Source organism: Eucalyptus grandis, chromosome 11 (genome assembly GCF_016545825.1).
Source record: "Eucalyptus grandis isolate ANBG69807.140 chromosome 11, ASM1654582v1, whole genome shotgun sequence".
NCBI lineage: Eukaryota > Viridiplantae > Streptophyta > Magnoliopsida > Myrtales > Myrtaceae > Eucalyptus > Eucalyptus grandis.
In genome coordinates this window covers 42,592,804-42,612,921 of record NC_052622.1, presented here as the reverse complement: position 1 = coordinate 42,612,921, position 20,118 = coordinate 42,592,804, and the positions used below count along the sequence as shown (strand labels likewise).

The window sequence follows — 20,118 nt, the reverse complement described above, 5'->3', positions numbered from 1 at the left end:
ATTGTCGGTGGGTGCCTGAAGGCACATTCTAAGCACCGCTCCAAGACCTTGAAGTTGAGTAAAGTCTAATGGCATTACAAATGACAAGAAATTCGAACATTTAAAAAAAAAAAAAAAACCACTTCTTTACATTTCCAAAAGTATATTTATTATAGCTTAATAAGCGCAGTCAGCATTTTTAAATGCTAGTGAGAAACCTTCAAAACAATACCTCTAGTACCAAAATCTTCTGATGCACCTTTGACAGTACCTTGGGCCGCTAGTGAGCAGTAACCAGCTAGAGGGCCATGAACTTAGTAATGGCATTACCAAGTCATTTTGGGGGTACTAATTCAGGTGGTCCAGGACCTTTCTCTTTGGATAGAAACCTGCCGTTGTTAATTTTGCTGCATAATAATTATTGCCTGGTCACTGCCCTGTCATGTAATAATACAGGGTAGTGATTGTGGCGTTCGTATTGCATAAGGTGACATCAAATTTATTTGTTTATCTTTCTTTGAGTTGGGGATCAACTGATCTTCATCGTCTTCTGCTTGCAAGTTGCGGCTTTTGATTTCGAATGATCTTACCAAAATGATATTGCCTATGTGCATGGTCATAGACCAGTGATGACAACCCGTTGCTCTATGACTCTGGTCTCCACAGGCTACTCACGCGCAGTCGTTGTGTTCTCACTGCTCAAAGCTAGCGCTGCCGTGGGCAACCTAAAGCCAGAGTAAACGTCTGCGGGGCCGGTTCATGGATAAGAGTGAAGTCTATGAGGTTGGAGTGATTGTTTTCCAAATGCTGTGGGGACGCAGAACGTAGATCACTCCAAGCATCTGGCTACTGAATCATGCAGATTTCAGGATTTCATCGATGCAAATATCCACGAAAAAAAGGTTCTTCGAGTACGAGGTGGCTAAACTCGCGAGAATTGCCTCTTGCACCAACGAGTATCTCTATGATAGGCCATCCGTGGAGTCAGTGATTCACGAGCTACGTAACGGGCAGCAGCTGTCTCTGAATGACAGGCCTTATTTGATACGTGTTCCAAGACCTGTTTCGACGGTTGATGGTGAAAGCTGGGCTGAAGAAGCCAACTGTGGCCGATGTAGTGACCTACCGGCTTCGACATTTTTTTTTTTTGTTTTGGTCCTTTGCCGTAGGGCTGTGCTTTCTTGCGTATGTTCAAGCCTGTTGCGGACGCATTGCTTTAGTTTGCGCTTGTACAAGTGCTTTGCGAAAAATTCTCTTCGGGAGTAGGTACATTTCGATTTTAGATGTTCGATATTTCTCGCGACGCTCTGCAATTGCGTAGGTGAAAATCGCTGAGTTTCAACGCCTGACACTAGCCTTGTTGCCCTGGTATTTTAAATGTGAAAGATCGAACGATAGTAGCTAGTTAATAAAAGTGATTTGTTGTTGAAAAAATAAAACGATTTGTTTTTCATTGCTGATATAGAGTCAATCCTCGAAAATGGCAGTGCCCTTAGTTTATTGTGTGGGCCGGGGCCATGTTCTTAAGTATTGGATTGGATGTTTCATTAAACTAGAAACTCTAATCCAGGCACTTGATCACCATGAGACGATACGAGTCCCTTTCGATCTGACCATACATTGGATGGCAACCCGGCGCCTACTAGCTCTCCTTGTTTCTGCAGAATATGAGGTCCTGTTTATTAACATTTCTGTTCCTCCATTTTCCTGTTCTTTTGTTTCTTACAAGAGAAAAAAAGAAAATAGATCCATTTGGCAATATCAGCTAAGCTTTCTATTTCTCGGACGGATTAGTGGCCGGCGAATAGTTTTGGAACCAAAAAGAGAAGTAGAAAAAGCTTACCTTTTTGTTCCCGGAGCAAAAAAGAGAATTAAGTTCATTTTAAAAATACAAACCCAATATAACCTAATGCTAGTCTTTACACAATTAACATAAATTCCAGTCTCTAGACCTGATACGAGTCCCCATGATTTGGAATAAAAAAAAATAAAGAACTTAGAAATTTAGGAAAAAATTTAAAAATTAGATTTTGAGTAATTTTACTAGATTTTAGTGCTAGTTCTAGTTTATAATTAGTTTAGTATGTAAAAATGTGAAAATATTTGGAAGAAAATTGGAATCAAAATTGAATAAGCTTTCAGGGATTTAAGATATTGATTTTTGAATGCCATTTTATTTTAGAGACACCCCAAGCACAGTTTGTTCTTCTACTTGTTAAAAAATTTCAAAAAGTCTATGCACCTATTTATTATAATGCCAAAATATTTTACTACCAACCTCCTCATATTGATCCAAAAAAAAAAAAAGGGCATCCTCATATTGTAAGTTATAAACCATAAAACTCTTTAGTGCCATTTCTAGCCAACCATCCATCTTTGACTTATTATAACGTTGGATTTACTTAGGTAATCTTAGAATATCTTAATTAATCAAATCATTACAAAAGTTCAGTTTTATCTAAACATGAAATGCTATGTCTCCACTAACATTTTCATAATTAAATAAAAATTTGTGAATAAAATTTTTAATGTTGTACCTAACGTTTTTATTTTTTCTATTCTAGGGATATAATTTTTTTGCAGTTACCAAACGCGGTTTTTTGTTTAAAACTTGTCTAGGGAATAAAAATAGAAAAAAAAACTATTTCTAAATAGAAATCATTCCGAGAATAGAAATGTTACCAAATGTACTGTAAATGGTCATATAGCCTCACGAAAAGGGGCATGATTCAATCACCTTAATAAGTGTAAAATCAATACTAGATTGCAATATCCCCAATCCAGTATATAATAAACCCATGGTATAAAAGACAAGTCAATCTCATCTCAATAAAGGTCGGGTAAGATCAATCAACAATATCAAAACAACATCAATGGTCAATTCTATGCTCATATAATTAGTCTATTCTATTAATCAAACTAGTATTCAGTATCTAACTATGTTAAGCCCCCATGACAAAGATGACAAAAATTCTTCTCTTGGTTAAGTCTTCACTTGTATAGTTGGTGGCTCAATCCATAAAGACATGTTGAGAATAATATGTAAACCCAAAACCCCTTAGGTTGTAACACAACGTCTATGAGCATCAAACACATACTCATCTTCCAATAACTTACAAATCAAATCCAAAATCCTTCACATTAACCAAATTACACTTCACAAACCATGTTCATAAATTAGTTTGTGAAAATTTTCGCAATTCGTTTCAAAACCATTTTTCAAACCATTTATAAGCATTCAAATCAAACCATTTCAAATTATTAAAATCAACTTAAATTATTTTAGATACCATAAATGTTAGCAATCCCGATCTGGTTTTATACAACAAATATGCTCTTTAATTCTTACCACATTTGAAATATGAGCTTATAAATTCCAAAAAGATAAGCACTATTCACTTGAGAAAACATAAACCAAACTAGGAAAATTATCTCAAGCCGACCAACTTGAAATCCTATTAATTAAACAAAAAGTGATAACAAAACTCAATAAATAATGACCTCAACTAAGAGTCAATTACACAACGCTATTTCTAAGGAAAAACATGAGTTGACAAAAGACTTCAAGAGCGGCCAATAACTACTAATGCTACAAATGGCCCCGACAAAATTTCTCATGCCATATGTCTCTATCAAACTCTTACCATATCCGAAATATGAGCTTATAAATTCCAAAAAGAGATAAGTGCCATTCACCTAGGAAAACATAAATCAAACCACGGAAGTTAGCTCAAGTCAATCAACTTGAGATCCTATCAATTAAACAAGAAGTGATGTCAAAACTCAATAAATAATTACCTTAGCTAAGAGTTGATTACACAACGCTATTTCTAAGTCAAAATATGAGTTGACAAGAGACTTCAAGAACAACCAATAACTACTAATGCTATAAATGGTCCTGACAAACTTTCTCATGCCATATGTCTCTATTGAACTCTAACCACATTCGAAATATGAGCTTATAAATTCCAAAAGAGATAAGTGCCATTCACTGGGGAAAGCATAGACCATACCAAGGAAGTAACCTCAAGCTGACCAACTTGAAATCCTATCAATTAAACAAGAAATGATGTCAAAACTCAATACATGACGACCTTAACTAAGAGTTGATTACACAACGCTATTTCTAAGTCAAAATATGAGTTGACAAGAGACTTCAAGAACTGCCAATAACTACTAATGCTATAAACGGCCCTGACAAACTTTCTCATACCATATGTCTCTATCGAACTCCAATTCTAGTGGGCTATTATTATCAAAATAAAGCCCTTTGAAGTACGAGACTAGAAAAAGTTGAACTCAAGAAATCCTGCTCTAATACAATGAATATTTTATAGAACTATTTCTAATTGTTCTAAAAATTTGAACTGCTAAATAATTGCATTATTTGGTACTTAAATCCTTTAACATTTAGTGAGCACTATGAATCACGTTGATTTGGCTTGCCGAGATCTCCTAAGCATGCATGCGCGAAATCCCCTATTTCCTATTTTCTTTCTTCCCTTCTTTCTATGCATTCCCTCTTTTATATTCCAACTTCTGGGCTCCATAGCGACCGCCAGCTTCTTGTCTACGGGGAATCTTACACCCTCTCTAGCTAATTGTCTTCATACCATTCACATGGTCACGGCCTCACATTGAGCAGGGTACATATTCATTCAATCATAATGTCACACCCCGATTCACAAGAAAAAGGGGCATGACACGACCGTCCTTTTTCCAAAGGACGTAGCCTCAACATAATCAAAATTCAACCCAATATCAACATAAATACATCCACACAAGCGCGCGCGCGCGCACACACACATATATTTGACAAAAAGGGGCACTTGGTTATAATATCAAAGTATATCTATAATCCACAAAAATCAAAACATAAACCTTCTACAAAGACTAACTTATAAACCTATTAACTATGCACAAGTCATATCAAAAAGTTTCCGCCACAAAAGTCCTCCCCGAATGAATGCTCATGCTTACTCGCGACTTGCTGAAGAACCTGAAAAATAAGTATAAGAGAGGAGTGAGCTACCACGGCTCAATGACTAACACATTTATTCTAAGCGGATCAAGAAATCATTATGCATATTTAAAACACAATCGTAACTCACTTTAACATAATATATAATCATAACTCAAATACCGAAAATACCAATGGTTCAGTCCATTAGTCAATCTCATAAAACATGCATCAATGATCTATTCCATTGATTAATCTCATTAAATCACATCGATGGTTCATTCCATCGACCAAACTCAAATCACACATCAATGTTCCACTCCATTGACCAATTCATGCTCAAATGTCTAACCATGGTCACGCGTAACACCTATGACAAGACGACCAAAATTTCGCCCATGGCAAGGTCTCCACCTATTATTAGCTAGTGGCTCGGCCCACAAGGATATTCTAGACTAGTATGCACATACCCACACACATTCACAGAGACATTGAGCACCAATCACCAATCACAATATCCAGTATTCCAACATCAGAAAGAAAGTCATATCACAACTCAAAATTTGATATATAAATAATCAAAACATTCTCCAAAACATTTCAAGATTCTTTCACAAAGAATTTCACAAATCCTTTTCAAACAACCATTCAAATCAAGTCGAATATAACTCCCTTCGAACAACAAAAATGGCGTAATAACTCGATCCTGTTTTATGCAACAAAATATGTTTTTTATTAACTCATAGAATATTTAATCCACCATGTTTTTCAAAACATGAGTTTAAAATACAAAGAAGAAATAGTGCCACTCACTCCGGGAAAAGCCAAAAATCAACTACAACGCTCGCTCGAATCACGCACTTGGATCCCTAACAATTAATGGAAAACAGTATCAAAGGCCTAGTAAAAAGGATATTCGTCTAACAACTCGTCTATACTAGGTCTATTTGTCAATAAAACGACACCTATGCACCACAAAAGCTCACATTTAGCGGAAACCCATAATTTCCCACTAGATGCAGCCCATGCGCCAACGTCATCACGCCATAACTTCCTCCACAGAATTTCGTTTCAAGCCGTCTTATAGTCTTTAGAAAGCTCTCTTAACGTACAACAACAACCCTAACTCAGCCGCCCCTAAACAGTACCGAAAACAACAACAAAAACGGCTCGAAGCTACTGTTCGCTACAGTACCAGAATGTGCCCCCAACTTCAAAATTCCGTTCTGGACAAACCGCAAACTCAAATCACAATTCGTAAGATGCTATAGCTTCACAACATCCCAAAGTACCATTTCTACGAAAATATACAGCTCAACAACTCAAAATCGGGTTTTGAGAAATCTAAATTTTGAGCCCTAATTGCGGCATTGCTTCAAGTGATTAAAGGCTTCAATTTCTTACCGACCTTGCAAAACACACTTGAGTCGGCTTTGTGAGGCGTCTGCGCCATTTTTTTAATTTTCTTTTTTTCTCTCTTCTCCCTTATTTCTTTCATTCCCCTGCTTCTGCTCGTGCTCTTCTCTCTCTCTCCCTTTTCTCTTTTTTAAAACCCAGCCGAAGGTTCCACAGTTCTCTTCAGCTTCCTTTTATACTTTTCAAATTCTTTCTTTTCCTTTTATTTTATTTTCTTTTAAAGCCCATATATTACACATAATTAAGACATCAAACTTCGTTTTCGCAAGATGAAGCAGACCTTGCCCAGTCATGGACAACTCATCACTCCTTGCGACCTGGATTTCGATAGGGTGAAAGAATTGCAGGAATTCGACGAGACCAGGGCTGGAGTCAAAGGTCTTGTGGACTCTGGCGCGACCAAGGTCCCCAGGATCTTCATCCACCCCACGAGAATTCGCACAGTCTGCCATCCGATGCGAACGGGACCAACCTTCAGATCCCGATCGTCGATCTAAGAGGCTACCGGGATTCCCGGCGAAAAGATGTCATCAACGGTATCCGCAAAGCATCGGAAGCGTGGGGTTTCTTTCAGATTATCAATCATGGGATTCCGCTCGATGTGATGGACAACATGTTGGAGGGCGTTAAGAAGTTCCATGAGCAACGAGTGGAAGTGAAGAAAGAGCTGTACTCTAGAGACGTTGAGAAGACAGTGAGATACTTTTGCAGTAGAGACTTGTTCGTGTTAAAAGCAGCGGCTTGGAAGGACACCGTCGTGTTTGATTTCCAAGATGGCGACCTAGAACCAGAGGCTGTTCCTCCTATTTGCAGGTATGCGTATCACTTTTTAAAGCTAAAATTGGAAGTGCTACAAGAGATGTGAACAGTTTTGGCCATTCCTCTTACTAAGGACAGGTCGAGGTTCAATTTAACATACTCTGTATTTTCAAAAACCCAAAACCGTGTAAAGCGGATCATTCAGTGTGATGCTTTTCTATACGGTTCAAAGCTTGGTTTTTGAGTACCCTATACCAGCCTAAGTGATAGTTGTGGAAGAGTAAAGGTGTTTCACAACTCGAATATGCATTTCTTTCTATAAGAAAGAACGAATTCTTTGCTACAAACCTGGATACTGGAGACTCACACAGTGCTTTCACGTACTCGTTTACAGAGATGCAGTTTTCGAGTACGAGAAACATATTGCAGAGCTGAAGACATCTTTAGCCGAACTATTATCGGAGGCATTGGGCCTCAGTTCTGATTATCTCAGCGGCGCTGAGTGTATGAAATCGGAGACAGTGCTAGGCCATTACTACCCAGCTTGTCCGGAACCAGAATTGACTCTCGGCACGGTTAGTCACTCGGACTTATCGTTTCTGACTCTTCTCCTTCAAGACCACCACGGTGGCCTACAAGTCCTCCACGAAAGCCACTGGTTTGATGTGGTTCCTGTGAAGGAGCACTTCTAGCCAACATTGGAGACTTCATACAGGTAAAGAAAGTTCCAACTTTTTCTGTACCACTTGTTTTCTGGCCTACATGACAAATATGAAATTGTCCTCTAGATATGTCTATCTGGAGTCGCTTTCGATCGCCCTTCATTATATCAGCTGCATAATGAGTTGAGACAGTATTTTCTGAGTTACCAATGGTAGTACGAAACTCCGCCAATACCTCAAACATTTGAGAAGAATCATAAGTGAAATAACAGAGCAATCTTATGAGGAACGACTCCATTTCAACTCTTGATCTTAAACAACCACGTCAAGCGCTAATTAGAGGACAAAACGGAAACACACTAATTTCTATGCCTTTCTCTTGGCATCCATCTTTACCACAATCTTTTGAAGTCATAACTCCTTTTCTGGCCTAATTCAATGGTTGCAGCTTGTTACCAACGGCAAGTTCAAAAGCGTGGAGCACCGAGTGCTTTCAGGGCAGGTCGGACCGAGGATTTCGGTCGCGTGCTTTCTCGCCCCAAGCAAGACAGGAAAAAACAGACCTCTTGGGCCAATAAAGGAGCTTCTCTCTGAAAACAATCCGCCTATATACAAAGAGACCTCTCTCTCGGAATACGTCGCATGCGCCAGATCCCATGGCCTAGCCACTTCGACACTTCCTCATTTCAGGATAAGCGACCCCAAATGGAGAAGAGCTGTGGAAAATTCCTGAACGAGAGTGTCATGACTGGTTCTATCGTGTATCTGAGCTTGTGGAAGGACTTTGTAACTACTGGTTTCGGTTTGTGCAATAAAATGCACTCGTCCAAAACAAGTCAGTGTCAAAGTTAATTCTTCTAATGCAAAGTGGAGTATCAGAGTCACTATATTCTTCAATCGATTGGCATTACGTTTTGGCGCTTATCATCGTCTCTCAAGCTGTAGTTACATCTTCAAGCACCTCCAGTTTTAGATGCGATGCAAGATTCGTCATAATTAATATCGAATATTGAGAAAAAGAAAGAAAGAGAGTTCACATCTTGCAATTAAAATTGCATAAGTGAATTTAAAAGATTGTAATTTAGTCCTTGTACTTATTAATTTTTTACCCATCAAGTCTCTTTCTTACCAACTCCACCAAATCGAAACCAGTGTCTCAATTTGCTGCAGCGGGAAGTTTGATGTCAAAATAAGTGACGGAACTATAGAATGAAATGCTTCCTCTACCCGGTGATGAGAGTATCTTTCGTTCTGAGTCGAAGTGACTGACACCTACCGGCTCTCCATGTCGATGTGATTGGCACCTACCGGCTCTCCATACCGGCTCTCCATGTCGATGCGATTGGCACCTACCGGCTCTCCATGTTTTCTGCAGAATATCTATGGTCATGTAGCCTCGCCAAAAAAGAAAACTCAAAACGCCTTAATGGGCTTCAAAGTTTCCCTTACAAAGATGCAAACCTTGCCCTGTCATGGAGAGCCCATTACCTATAGCGGACCACACTACGACGGAGCGAAAGAAGCAAAGGAATTCGACGAGACCAAAGACGGAGTCAAAGGCCTTGTAGACTCGGGCGTGACCAAGGTCCCCAGGCTCTTCATACACCCACCCCAGAATCTGCGCGACTTGTCCCCCGACACTGATGGGGCTGCCGCCGGCCTCGAGGTCCCAGTCATTGACATGATGAGCTATCAGGATTCCCGGCCGTGAGACTTGATCAACGACCTCTGAAGAGCGTCGGAGATGTGGGGCTTTTCCAGATGATCAACCACGGAATCCCGGACGATGTGATGGATGGCATGCTGGAAGCTGTCAAGCAGTTCCACGAGCAGCCTGAGGGCGTGAAGAGAGAGTGGTACTCAGGAGATGATGCAAAGAAATTTAGGTACCACAGCAATGGAGACTTGTTTAGGTCCAAAGCAGCAACTTGGAAGGACACCGTGTATTTTGATTTCTCGCGTGGAGTGCTAGACCCAAAGGCAGTCCCTCTTCTATGCACGTCCGAATCATGATTGATACACTATTTATATCGTCTTTCTATGTTATTTTGAAAGGGAAAGAGAACAGTTTTCGTTATAAATTCAATGCAGTATCAGGGCAAGATATCTCGTTTTTGATGCTTCACACTTCTTTCATCTATTTTTAACTTTCCCTTCTGTACACACTTGGGTTATTATTTCCACATGTATTTGGACTCCCACATGCTAAGCCTTCAGTCTTCCTGGAGGACTGTTCAGATAAGAACGTCCGAATTGCGTCATACCCTTTCATCGTATACTTTTAGGACGTTTGACTGTTCATTCGCATTCGAACACCTACGAGCGAGGGCTCAAATTTCTTCCCACTTCCTTCATTTACCTAACTCTGTTATCTTTCATTTCACGTGCAAAATAAATGTCTATTATTTTAACAAGCATTAAGGTGTTTCCGAATCCCAGAACACATCTTCAGTGGGTCAAGAAAGGATTTTCCATTGTGAAAGTCTTGACAAAAGAAAAACCAGAACCGCAACCATGTACTATGTTAAAATGAGAAGAAAAGGAAGAAAACGTTGATGATGCTTTTTCTTCTCCTCTCCAGAGAGCCGGTCTTCGAGTACGAAAGACACATTGAAAAATTTAAGATATCTCTGTCTGAACTGCTACCTGAGGGGGGCTTGATTCAGACTATCTTGGTGACATTGGATGGATGGAATCCAAGAGAATAGCAGGCCATTACTACCCAACTTGCCCTGAGCCAGAGCTGACTATAGGCACAATCAATCACTCAGATGCCTCATTTCTCACTCTTCTCCTCCAAAATCACCATGGTGGCCTCCAAGTCCGCCACCAAAACCAGTGGATTGATGTGTACCCAGTGCCTGGAGCAATCCTAGCCAACATCGGAGACTCCATGCAGGCACAAAGATCATTCACATTTGTCATTTACCACATATGTTTCCAATTCGAATAAGGTCGAGTTATCTTCGCGTCAAAGAATGATATTCCTTTTGCCTGATTTGTTGATGCAGCTTGTTAGCAACGACAAGTTCAAGAGCGTAGAGCACCGGGTCCTTTGCCAGGGGGGCCGGCCCCTGGGTGTCAGTCGCATGCTTCCTCGTACCAGGAGAGACGCAGAAGTCGAAGCCGTATGGGCCAATAAAGGAGTTTCTCGATGAGAACAGTCCGCCCATGTACAGAGAGACCACTTTCACAGACTATCTTAGGTACTGCTTCTCCAGTGGCAATGGCGAGAATGGTGAATCTGTACTTCCTCATTTCAGAGTAAACGAGTCCAAATAGAGAGTACAAAAATGTGTAAAAGCTTGATTGAAGGTGTTGGTGTTCACATGAAATATGACGGCTTAATCTTTTCATTAGATATATTAAAAGGACTACAAGTGAAAAAAACATTCAGAGATCCACATTGGACATAAGACTGAAACAAGACATAGCCAAAATATGATCTCATGCCCTTCAAGCTGTGAAAACAATTGAATCTCTTTGACCTCACTATGATGGTAACTACTACTTTATTATAAGTTCTAAATGGGTAACGAGTTTCACCATCTCTTTAAATTTCATCCATTAGAGCTCTCAAAGTTGACGTGGCGAGCTCTATAATGGCAATTTAGGACCGTTAGCTTGTGTCATGGCATCGTATTCGATTTTCCTCTCACGTGTCTTGCTTTTTTCCAAACTCATTACGATGAAGCGTTGCTTTTGGGAACAAAGAAGGGGGCCACAATTTATCAAGTCGTGTCTATTTTGAGTTTGTTGAATCAAATTCAAATTTCTCTCGATAAGTCCATATCAGGTTCAATTCGATTATGATCCACTTGCATGAAGTCCACCTGTGATACAACACACAAAATATCATACACTTTGAGGATCGGTCTCAATATACCCAAGCACTAACCCTCGCGATAAAATACCCAAATTGAGTGTTTCAATTGACCCGAGAGCTCTCCTTTTAGTGTCTAGAAATTTGATGACTAAACTCTGTCCGTTATTTGTCTTGCCCCAACTTTACAAGTATAAGGAAAAATGGCACGGATATCCTTATTCCTGAAGGATGCAGCCTCATACACAAAGCAATGTTAACTTGTTATCAAAATTTATATTCATCTGCATATCTGATAAAATAGCAAATTGGTTACAAAAACAAAGTTCTAAAGTCCACCATAAAGAACGCATGCAGCTCCACTGACCAACAAAACTAATTCCAACAAATACTAATTCAATGTAAGTACAATTGTCTCAACTAATACTGAAGTTTAACTGCCTTCATCACTTCAACTATTTAACGAATCTAGATACAAAATGGTATTAAACAGGATCTCGACATGATAACATGTCCATACCTCCACAAGCAGCTGGCCCTTCCTACTAGGATTGTTGACCATGACTGACGATGTCATGCCCCTTCTTCTTGTGAATCCAAAAGATGTCACACCCCAAAATCACAAAGAATGGGGATGACACGGCCGTCCTTCCACACGAAGGACGCAGCCTCAAACACAACCAACAACTTAATAACAACTCATACATATATATCAAATCATATATACATATCAGATAGACTAGCAGTTGGTTGCAACATCGAGTTTCTATAATCCACCAAAAAAAATATACAATTAGAACTCAGACAATCCAACCACTAGCAAGGAATATGTACACCATTTCCTTTGACCATACCCAAAAATAGAACTCCCCAAAAAGTTTCCCACCGATGGCACGCTCGCTCTATTCGCCGCTAACCGAGGAACTTGAAAAGATTAAAGGGGGAGTGGAATGAGCAACAACAGCTCAGTGAGTAATACATATCTTCTAAGCAGATCGAACAACCACTATGCATGTATACAAAGTAATACCAAACCTTATAATGCCAACTAAATATATAAAATACATATCAAATCATATAAGAGTTATTTGATATCATTAAAGCTTTATACTAATATGGAAAACTCATTTAAATCACCATCAAAAGTCAAGTATCAATGGTCAAGTGCATTGAATAATCTCTCCATCAAATATCACATATCAATGGTCCATCCGTTGATTAATCTATTGCTCAATATTGCACCATGGTCACGACACAACGCCTTGTGACAAGGCGACCAAGCTTTTCCCCTTGGCAAGGTCTCCACCTACAAAGCCAATGGCTGGGCCCGAAGGATATCATAAACCTGATATGCATACCCCAAAAACCTCTCACTGGGTTCACAGTCATATTGAGCATAAATAACCATTCTCCAATACCGAAATCCAATTCAGAAATCAATATATTAAACCAAACAAATAACATTTGCAGCATAACCCATCATCCATTTCATATCAATTTTTCAAATCACTATAAACATTTCCATAAATCAATCGCAAAGCAATTTCATATATATAAATATATATTTCTCCACTTACTTTGTATAATACGCTTTTCAAACATTCATAATCAACCAAAGAGTAGCAATTGCTCGATCTAGCTTTTATGCATAAAAATGCTCTCCTCAATTAAATGTATATACATATATACTTTAAGACATGAATTTTCAAAACCAAAGAAGATATAGTACCACTCACCTCGTCGTCTACAACCAAACGACAAACGATACTCGTATCATCGAACTCAAGGCCCTATCAAATAATAATCTAATAAAACCCTTATCTTAACTACGAAATGACTAAATTATGCCTTAACTCTAACAAAATGACTTCTACGCACTAACAAATTGCATAACCAAAGCGATTGTTTAAGCGATTCACAACGTGAAGATTAAACACAAAACTTGATCACGCCTTAACTTCCTCCTCCGAACCCCGATCCAAACGAATTTATAGTCAATAGAGAGCCCTTGACACATATAACATCCCAACTTCACCGTCCCAAAATCAAGCCGAAAGATGACAAAATACGGCCCCAAAGCTGCTGGACGTGTTCCGTACACTGTGCGCGGGAAACTTTGAAATTTTGTTTCGGACAAAATCACAAGCTCAAATCACGATCCGTAAAATCTCATGGCTTCACAACACCCTAAACTATGTGGGGCTCAACGACTCTAAAATCGGATTTCGTCACTTGATTTTCCAACAATTCCGAATTTGAGCCCTAAACTCATAAATAACTTCAATTGGACGAACCAGGGGCCTAATCTTTTACCGGTCGCTGCGTTATAGAGTAGAGTCGGCTTGGCGAGGCATTCCTGGCATGCATGTGCCAAAACCCTTTTCCTTTTTTTTTCCCTTTTCTCTTCTTCTTCTTCTTCTTCTTTTCTTTCTTTTCTTTCTGGTGCCCGAACGTGGGCTTTCCTTCCTTTTTATCTCTTCCCTTTTCTTTTTTGTTTCCTTTTTTTTTTCTTTTTTTCCTTCCTCTCTCTCTCTCTCTCTCTCTCTCTTCTCTTTTCCCTCTCCCCCGAAAACTCTCGATTCCTCTCTCTTTGCTGTAGCTTCTACCTTTTTCATTTTTTTTTCTTTGACTGGGTCAAAACCCATATTTTACAGACGAGACCTTGAGATGGCTGCCCACCTCCGCTGCTATGCTTGATCCTTGTCCATTACTGGAGGATCCCAGTACATCCGGTTAATTGTGTCGAAGCTGCAAAATTCACAATATGTTCAGATTAAATCACATTTTAAAGATTTAGCAGACGGGCAATGTGCCATGAACATCTAATTGAACTCTGAGGATCTGGAAAGAAGTATTATGCTAGGGTAATTATGATAAGATGACCTAGTATAGTGTAAAATATGGAATTTTTGAAAAGTCAAAAAGTCAAAGGGATTTAGTAAAAAAAGGGAAAAAAGAAAAAAGAGAAAAAATAATAGAGGTTGGAGATTCACTTATGCAATTTTAATTGCAAGATGTGCACTTTTTTTTTCCAATATTTGATATTAATTATGACGAATCTTGCGTCGCATCTGCTTGAAGATGTAACTATAGTTTGAGAGACGATGATAAGTACCAAAACGTATTGCCAATCGATTGAAGAATATATAGTGACTCTGATATTCCACTTTGCATTAGAAGAAATAACTTTGACACTGACTTGTTTTGGACGAGTGCGATTTTATGGCATAAACCGAAACCAGTAGTTACAAAGTCCTTCCACAAACTCAGATATCACGATAGAACAAGTCATGACACTCTCGTTCTGGAATTTTCCACAGCTCTACTCTATTTGGAGTCGCTCATCCTAAAATGAGGAAGTGTAGAAGTGGCCCTTAGGCCATGGGATCTGAAGCATGCGACGTATTCCGAAAGAGAGGTCTCTTTGTATATAGGCGGATTGTTTTCAGAGAGAAGCTCCTTTATTGGTCCGAGAGGTCTGTTTTTTCCCGTCTTGCTTGGGGCGAGAAAGCACGCGACCGAAATCCTCGGTCCGACCTGCCCTGAAAGCACTCGGTGCTCCACGCTTTTGAACTTGCCGTTGGTAACAAGCTGCAACCATTGTGTTAGGCCAGAAAAGGAGTTATGACTTCAAAAGATTGTGGTAAAGATGGATGCCAAGAGCCAGGCATAGAAATTAGTGTGTTTCCGTTTCGTCCTCTAATTAGCGCTTGACGTGGTTGTTTAAGATCAAGAGTTGAAATGAAGTCGTTCCTCATAAGATTGCTCTGTTATTTCACTTATGATTCTTCTCAAATGTTTGAGCTATCGGCGGAGTTTCATACTACCATTGGTAACTCAGAAAATACTGTCTCAACTCATTATGCAGTTGATATAATGAAGGGCGATCGAAAGCGACTCCAGATAGACATATCTAGAGGACAATTTCATATTTGTCATGTAGGCCAGAAAACAAATGGTACAGAAAAAACTTGGAACATTCTTTACCTGCATGAAGTCTCCAATGTTGGCTAGAAGTGCTCCCTTCACAGGAACCACATCAAGCCAGTGGCTTTCGTGGAGGACTTGCAGGCCACCGTGGTGGTCTTGAAGGAGAAGAGTCAGAAACGATAAGTCCGAGTGATGAACTGTGCCGAGAGTCAATTCTGGTTCGGGACAAGCTGGGTAGTAATGGCCTATCACTGTCTCCGATTTCATACACTCAGTGCCGCTGAGATAATCAGAACTGAGGCCCAATGCCTCCGATAATAGTTCGGCTAAAGATGTCTTCAGCTCTGCAATATGTTTCTCGTACTCGAAAACTGCATCTCTGTAAATGAGTACATGAAAGCACTGTGTGTGAGTCTCCAGTATCCAGGTTTGTAGCAAAGAATTCGTTCTTTCTTATAGAAAGAAATGCATATTGGAGTTGTGAAACACCTTTCCTCTTCCACAACTATCACTAAGGTTGGTATAGGGTACTCAAAAACCAAGCTTTGAACCGTATAGAAAAGCATCACACTGAATGATCCGCTTTGCACGGTTTTGTGTTTTTGAAAATACACAGTATGTGAAATTGAACCTCGACCTGTCCTTAGTAAGGGAAATGGCCAAAATTGTTCACATCACTCGTAGCTCTTCCAATTTTAGCTTTAAAAAGTGATACGTATACCTGCAAATAGGCGAACAGCCTCTGGTTCTAGGTCGCCATCTTGGAATTCAAACACGACGGTGTCCTTCCAAGTCGCTGCTTTTAACGCAAACAAGTCTCCACTGCAAAAGTATCTCACTCTCTTCGCACCGTCTCTAGAGTACACCTCTTTCTTCACTTCCACTCGTTGCTCATGGAACTTCTTAACGCCCTCCAACGTGTTGTCCATCACATCGAGCGGAATCCCATGATTGATAATCTGAAAGAAACCCCACGCTTCCGATGCTTTGCGGATACCGTTGATGACATCTTTTCGCCGGGAATCCCGGTAGCCTCTTAGATCGATGATCGGGATCTGGAGGCTGGTCCCGTTCGCATCAGATGGCGGACTCTGCGAATTCTCGTGGGGGTGGATGAAGATCCTGGGGACCTTGGTCGCGCCAGAGTCCACGAGGCCTTTGACTCCAGCCTTGGTCTCGTCGAATTCCTGCAATTCTTTCACCCTGTCGAAATCCAGGTCGCAAGGAGTGATGAGTTGTCCATGACTGGGCAAGGTCTGCTTCATCTTGCGGAAACAAAGTCTGATGTCTTAATTATGATTGAATGAATTTGTGCCCTGCTCAGTGTGAGGCCGTGACCATGTGAATGGTATGAAGACAATTAGCTAGAGAGGGCGTAAGATTCGCCGTAGACAAGAAGCTGGCGGTCGCTGTGGAGCCCCAGTCCTTGGAATATAAAAAGAGGGAATGCATAGAAAGAAGGGAAGAAAGAAAATAAGAAATAGGGGATGCATGCTTAGGAGATCTCGGCAAGTCAAATCAACGCGATTTATAGTGCTCGCTAAATGTTAAAAGATTTAAGTGCCAAATAATGTATTTATTTAATGGCTCAAACTTTTAGAATGGTCGGAATGAATCTTATAAAATATTCATTGTATTAGACCAAGACTTCTTGAGTTCAAATTTTTCTAGTCCCCTACCCACTTGAATTGGAGTTCAATAAAGACATATGGTATGAGAAAGTTTGTCAAGGCCATTTGTAGCATTAGTAGTTATTGGCCGCTCTTGAAATCTTTTCTCAACTTATGTTTTGACTTAGAAATAGCATTGTGTAATTGACTCTTAGTTGAGGTCATTATTTATTGAGTTTTGACATCACTTTTTGTTTAATAGTTAGGATTTCAAGTTGAGTTGGTCAGCTTGAGATAATTTTCCTAGTTTGGTTTATGTTTTCTCGGTTGAATGGCGCTTATCTCTTTATGGAATTTATAAGCTCATATTTCACACCTACACAATCGCAGAGCGTCACAAGAAACATCAAACATCTAAAATCGAAATGTAGCTACTCCCGAAAATAATTTTTCGCAAAGCACTTGTAAAGCGCAAATTAAAGCAATACGTCCGTAACAGACTTGAACATACGCAAGAAAGCACAGCCCTATGGCAAAGGACCAAAACAGAAAAATGTCGAAGCCGGTAGGTCACCACATCGGCCACAGTTGGCTTCTTCAGTCCAGCTTTTACCATCAACAGTCGAAACAGCTCTTGGAACACGTATCAAATAAGGCCTGTCATTCAGAGACAGCTGCTGCCCGTTACGTAGCTCTTGAATCACTGACTCCATGGATGGCCTGTCATAGAGATAGTCGTTAGCGCAAGAGGCGATTCGCATTGATGAAAACCTGAAATCCGCATGATTCAGTGGCCAGACGCTTGGAATGATCTACTTTCTGCTTCCCTGACAGCATTTGGAAAACGATCGCTCCAAACGCGTAGACTTCGCTCTTCTCCGTAAACCGGCCTCGTGGACATTTACTCGGGCTTTAGCTTGCCACGGCAGCGCTAGCTTTGAGCAATGAGAACACAACGTCTATATGAGGAGCCTGTGGAAACCGGAGTCATCGAGCATCGGATTGTCATCGCTGGCCTATGAGCACCTTGTCTGCCCAGATGTGAGATCATTCGAAGTCAAAAGCTGCAACTTGCAAGTAGAAGACGATGAAGATCAGTTGATCCCCAATTCAAAGAAAGATAGACAATTAAATTTGACGTCACATGGTGCAATTTGAGCACCACGATCACTACTCTGTATATTTACATGACAGGACAGTGACCAGGCAATATTTATTATGCAGCAAAATCAACAGTGGCAGGTTTCCTCAAATTAGAGGTCCCGGACGACCGCATTTGTGCCCCAAAAATGACTTGGTAATGCTATTATTAATTCATAACCCCCTAACTGGTTACTGCTCACTAGGTCCAAAGCACTGTTAATGGTGCATCAGAAGATTTTGGTACTAGAGGTATTGTTTTGAAGGTTTCTTACTAGCTTTTAAAAATGCTAGCCAATGCATTTGAAGCGCTTATTAATCTATAATAAATGTCCTTTTGGAAATGTAAATAAGTGGTTTTTTTTTCTTTCCTTAATGTTCAAATTTCTTGTCATTTGTAATACCATTAGACGTCACTCAACTTCCTTGCCTTGGAGAGGTGCTTAGAATGTGCCTTCAGGCACCCCACCAACAATAACCTACCAGGGTTACAAATAGCTCTTTAGCATCCTATAGTAGACTCCATAACTCAATTCAAGTTCCAAATTCCAGCAAAAGCTTTATGCACAAAGGGCAATGTAGACAATAGCTAGCGGCAACAAGAGTTATCAATCATGTAGCACAAGGATAAAATGAAGAACTTGGAACCGAAGTTGAGCCTCAGAAAGATTTTGGGACAAGGATTGAGATTCATTAGGTAGCCGATTCTGATGAAACAAAAAGGAAAACATCAAATGGTAGCATTGACCTTTAGCGATTACCTTCAGCATCGAAACTCCTGTGGCTCAACTCAAGGGTGCCACTGTCCCCACCTTAAAATGCCAAAAGCTTAGCAGAGCCCTTTTTGGACCATAATCATATATCAGAAGCACCTGGCCAGCCCCTTGAGCAGCAAAATTCCTTTCAGCCTCATCAGATTTTCATGCCTCAGCGAGGTCAACAGACGCAAGCACTTCATGAAACTCAGATTCTTCAGCCTTGCAGCAAGCTTTATGGATGCATTTAATGGCAAAGAACTAGTTCATGAAACATTTCTGAAATCTAGACTTCCAACTGACTCCAATGCCACCTAGTTAAAACATAATTTGAGATGCTCTTCATATTGTCCATGTCACCGTCAAGAACTATTTCATAGTCGTGTTCATAAAAATATCATTCTTACCCTTCTTTTTCCGTCAACTCATTTTACTTTTCACATATTCATCTTCCTAGGAACACAAAGGACACGCTTCAAACACAACCAACAGACTAAAACAATGGGTTGGTTACAACATCGAAGATTCAATAATCCACCAAAAAGAACATGCACGTCTTGGAACTTAGCCAACCCAACAATTAGCAACAACTATCTAGATAATTTCTTTAAGCCATACCCAAAAATACAACTCACAAAAATTCCACACTAGTCGCACTCTCTCCCTACTTGCCACTAACTCAAGAAACTAAAAACATGAAAGACGAGTGGAATGAGTAAAACTACAGCCTAGTGAGTAATATATTTTTTCTAAGCAAATCAAGCAATCATTATACACATTTAAAAATGCACATAACTTGTTTACACTATATCTGGAATACAATAAATTCTAAGATTAAATTTGAGTCACACGTATTACTTTAACATAACATTTTCATAATAAATCCACCATCACAGTACAAATAACGGTGGTCAAGTTTATTGATCAATCTCAACACACACACATCATTAGTCTATTCTAATAACAATCTCAAGTTCAAATATCAACCATGATTATGCATAATGCTCCGTGGCAAAGCGACCAAGCTCTCCCCCCAACCCCCCAACCCCTTTCCCCGTTAACAAGGTCTCAACCGATATTGTAA

At 39.9% G+C, this 20,118-nt stretch overlaps 3 protein-coding genes across 3 annotated transcripts; 2 read left to right on the top strand and 1 right to left on the bottom strand.

Moving 5' to 3' along the window:
- Positions 1-6,531: 6,531 nt before the first annotated feature.
- Positions 6,532-8,700, top strand: LOC104426586 (1-aminocyclopropane-1-carboxylate oxidase homolog 1). Its single transcript, XM_010039688.3, is given in 5 exon segments — positions 6,532-6,781; positions 6,784-7,168; positions 7,509-7,786; positions 7,789-7,829; positions 8,225-8,700. Coding segments are annotated over 5 exon segments (1,146 nt in total). The 5' UTR covers positions 6,532-6,624; the 3' UTR covers positions 8,510-8,700.
- Positions 8,701-9,202: 502 nt separating this feature from the next.
- On the top strand, positions 9,203-10,934 carry LOC104427924 (1-aminocyclopropane-1-carboxylate oxidase homolog 1-like). Its single transcript, XM_018864982.2, has 4 exons — positions 9,203-9,442; positions 9,538-9,736; positions 10,443-10,675; positions 10,788-10,934. Exons 1-4 carry the CDS (start codon positions 9,203-9,205, stop codon positions 10,932-10,934), a joined length of 819 nt encoding a protein of 272 aa, XP_018720527.2.
- A 3,867-nt stretch (positions 10,935-14,801) lies between these two features.
- On the bottom strand, positions 14,802-16,939 carry LOC104426584 (1-aminocyclopropane-1-carboxylate oxidase homolog 1). Its single transcript, XM_039304442.1, has 3 exons — positions 16,267-16,939; positions 15,587-15,931; positions 14,802-15,190 (listed from the first exon to the last, which is right to left on the bottom strand). Exons 1-3 carry the CDS (start codon positions 16,792-16,794, stop codon positions 14,927-14,929), a joined length of 1,137 nt encoding a protein of 378 aa, XP_039160376.1. The 5' UTR covers positions 16,795-16,939; the 3' UTR covers positions 14,802-14,926.
- Between the last annotated feature and the right edge of the window lie 3,179 nt (positions 16,940-20,118).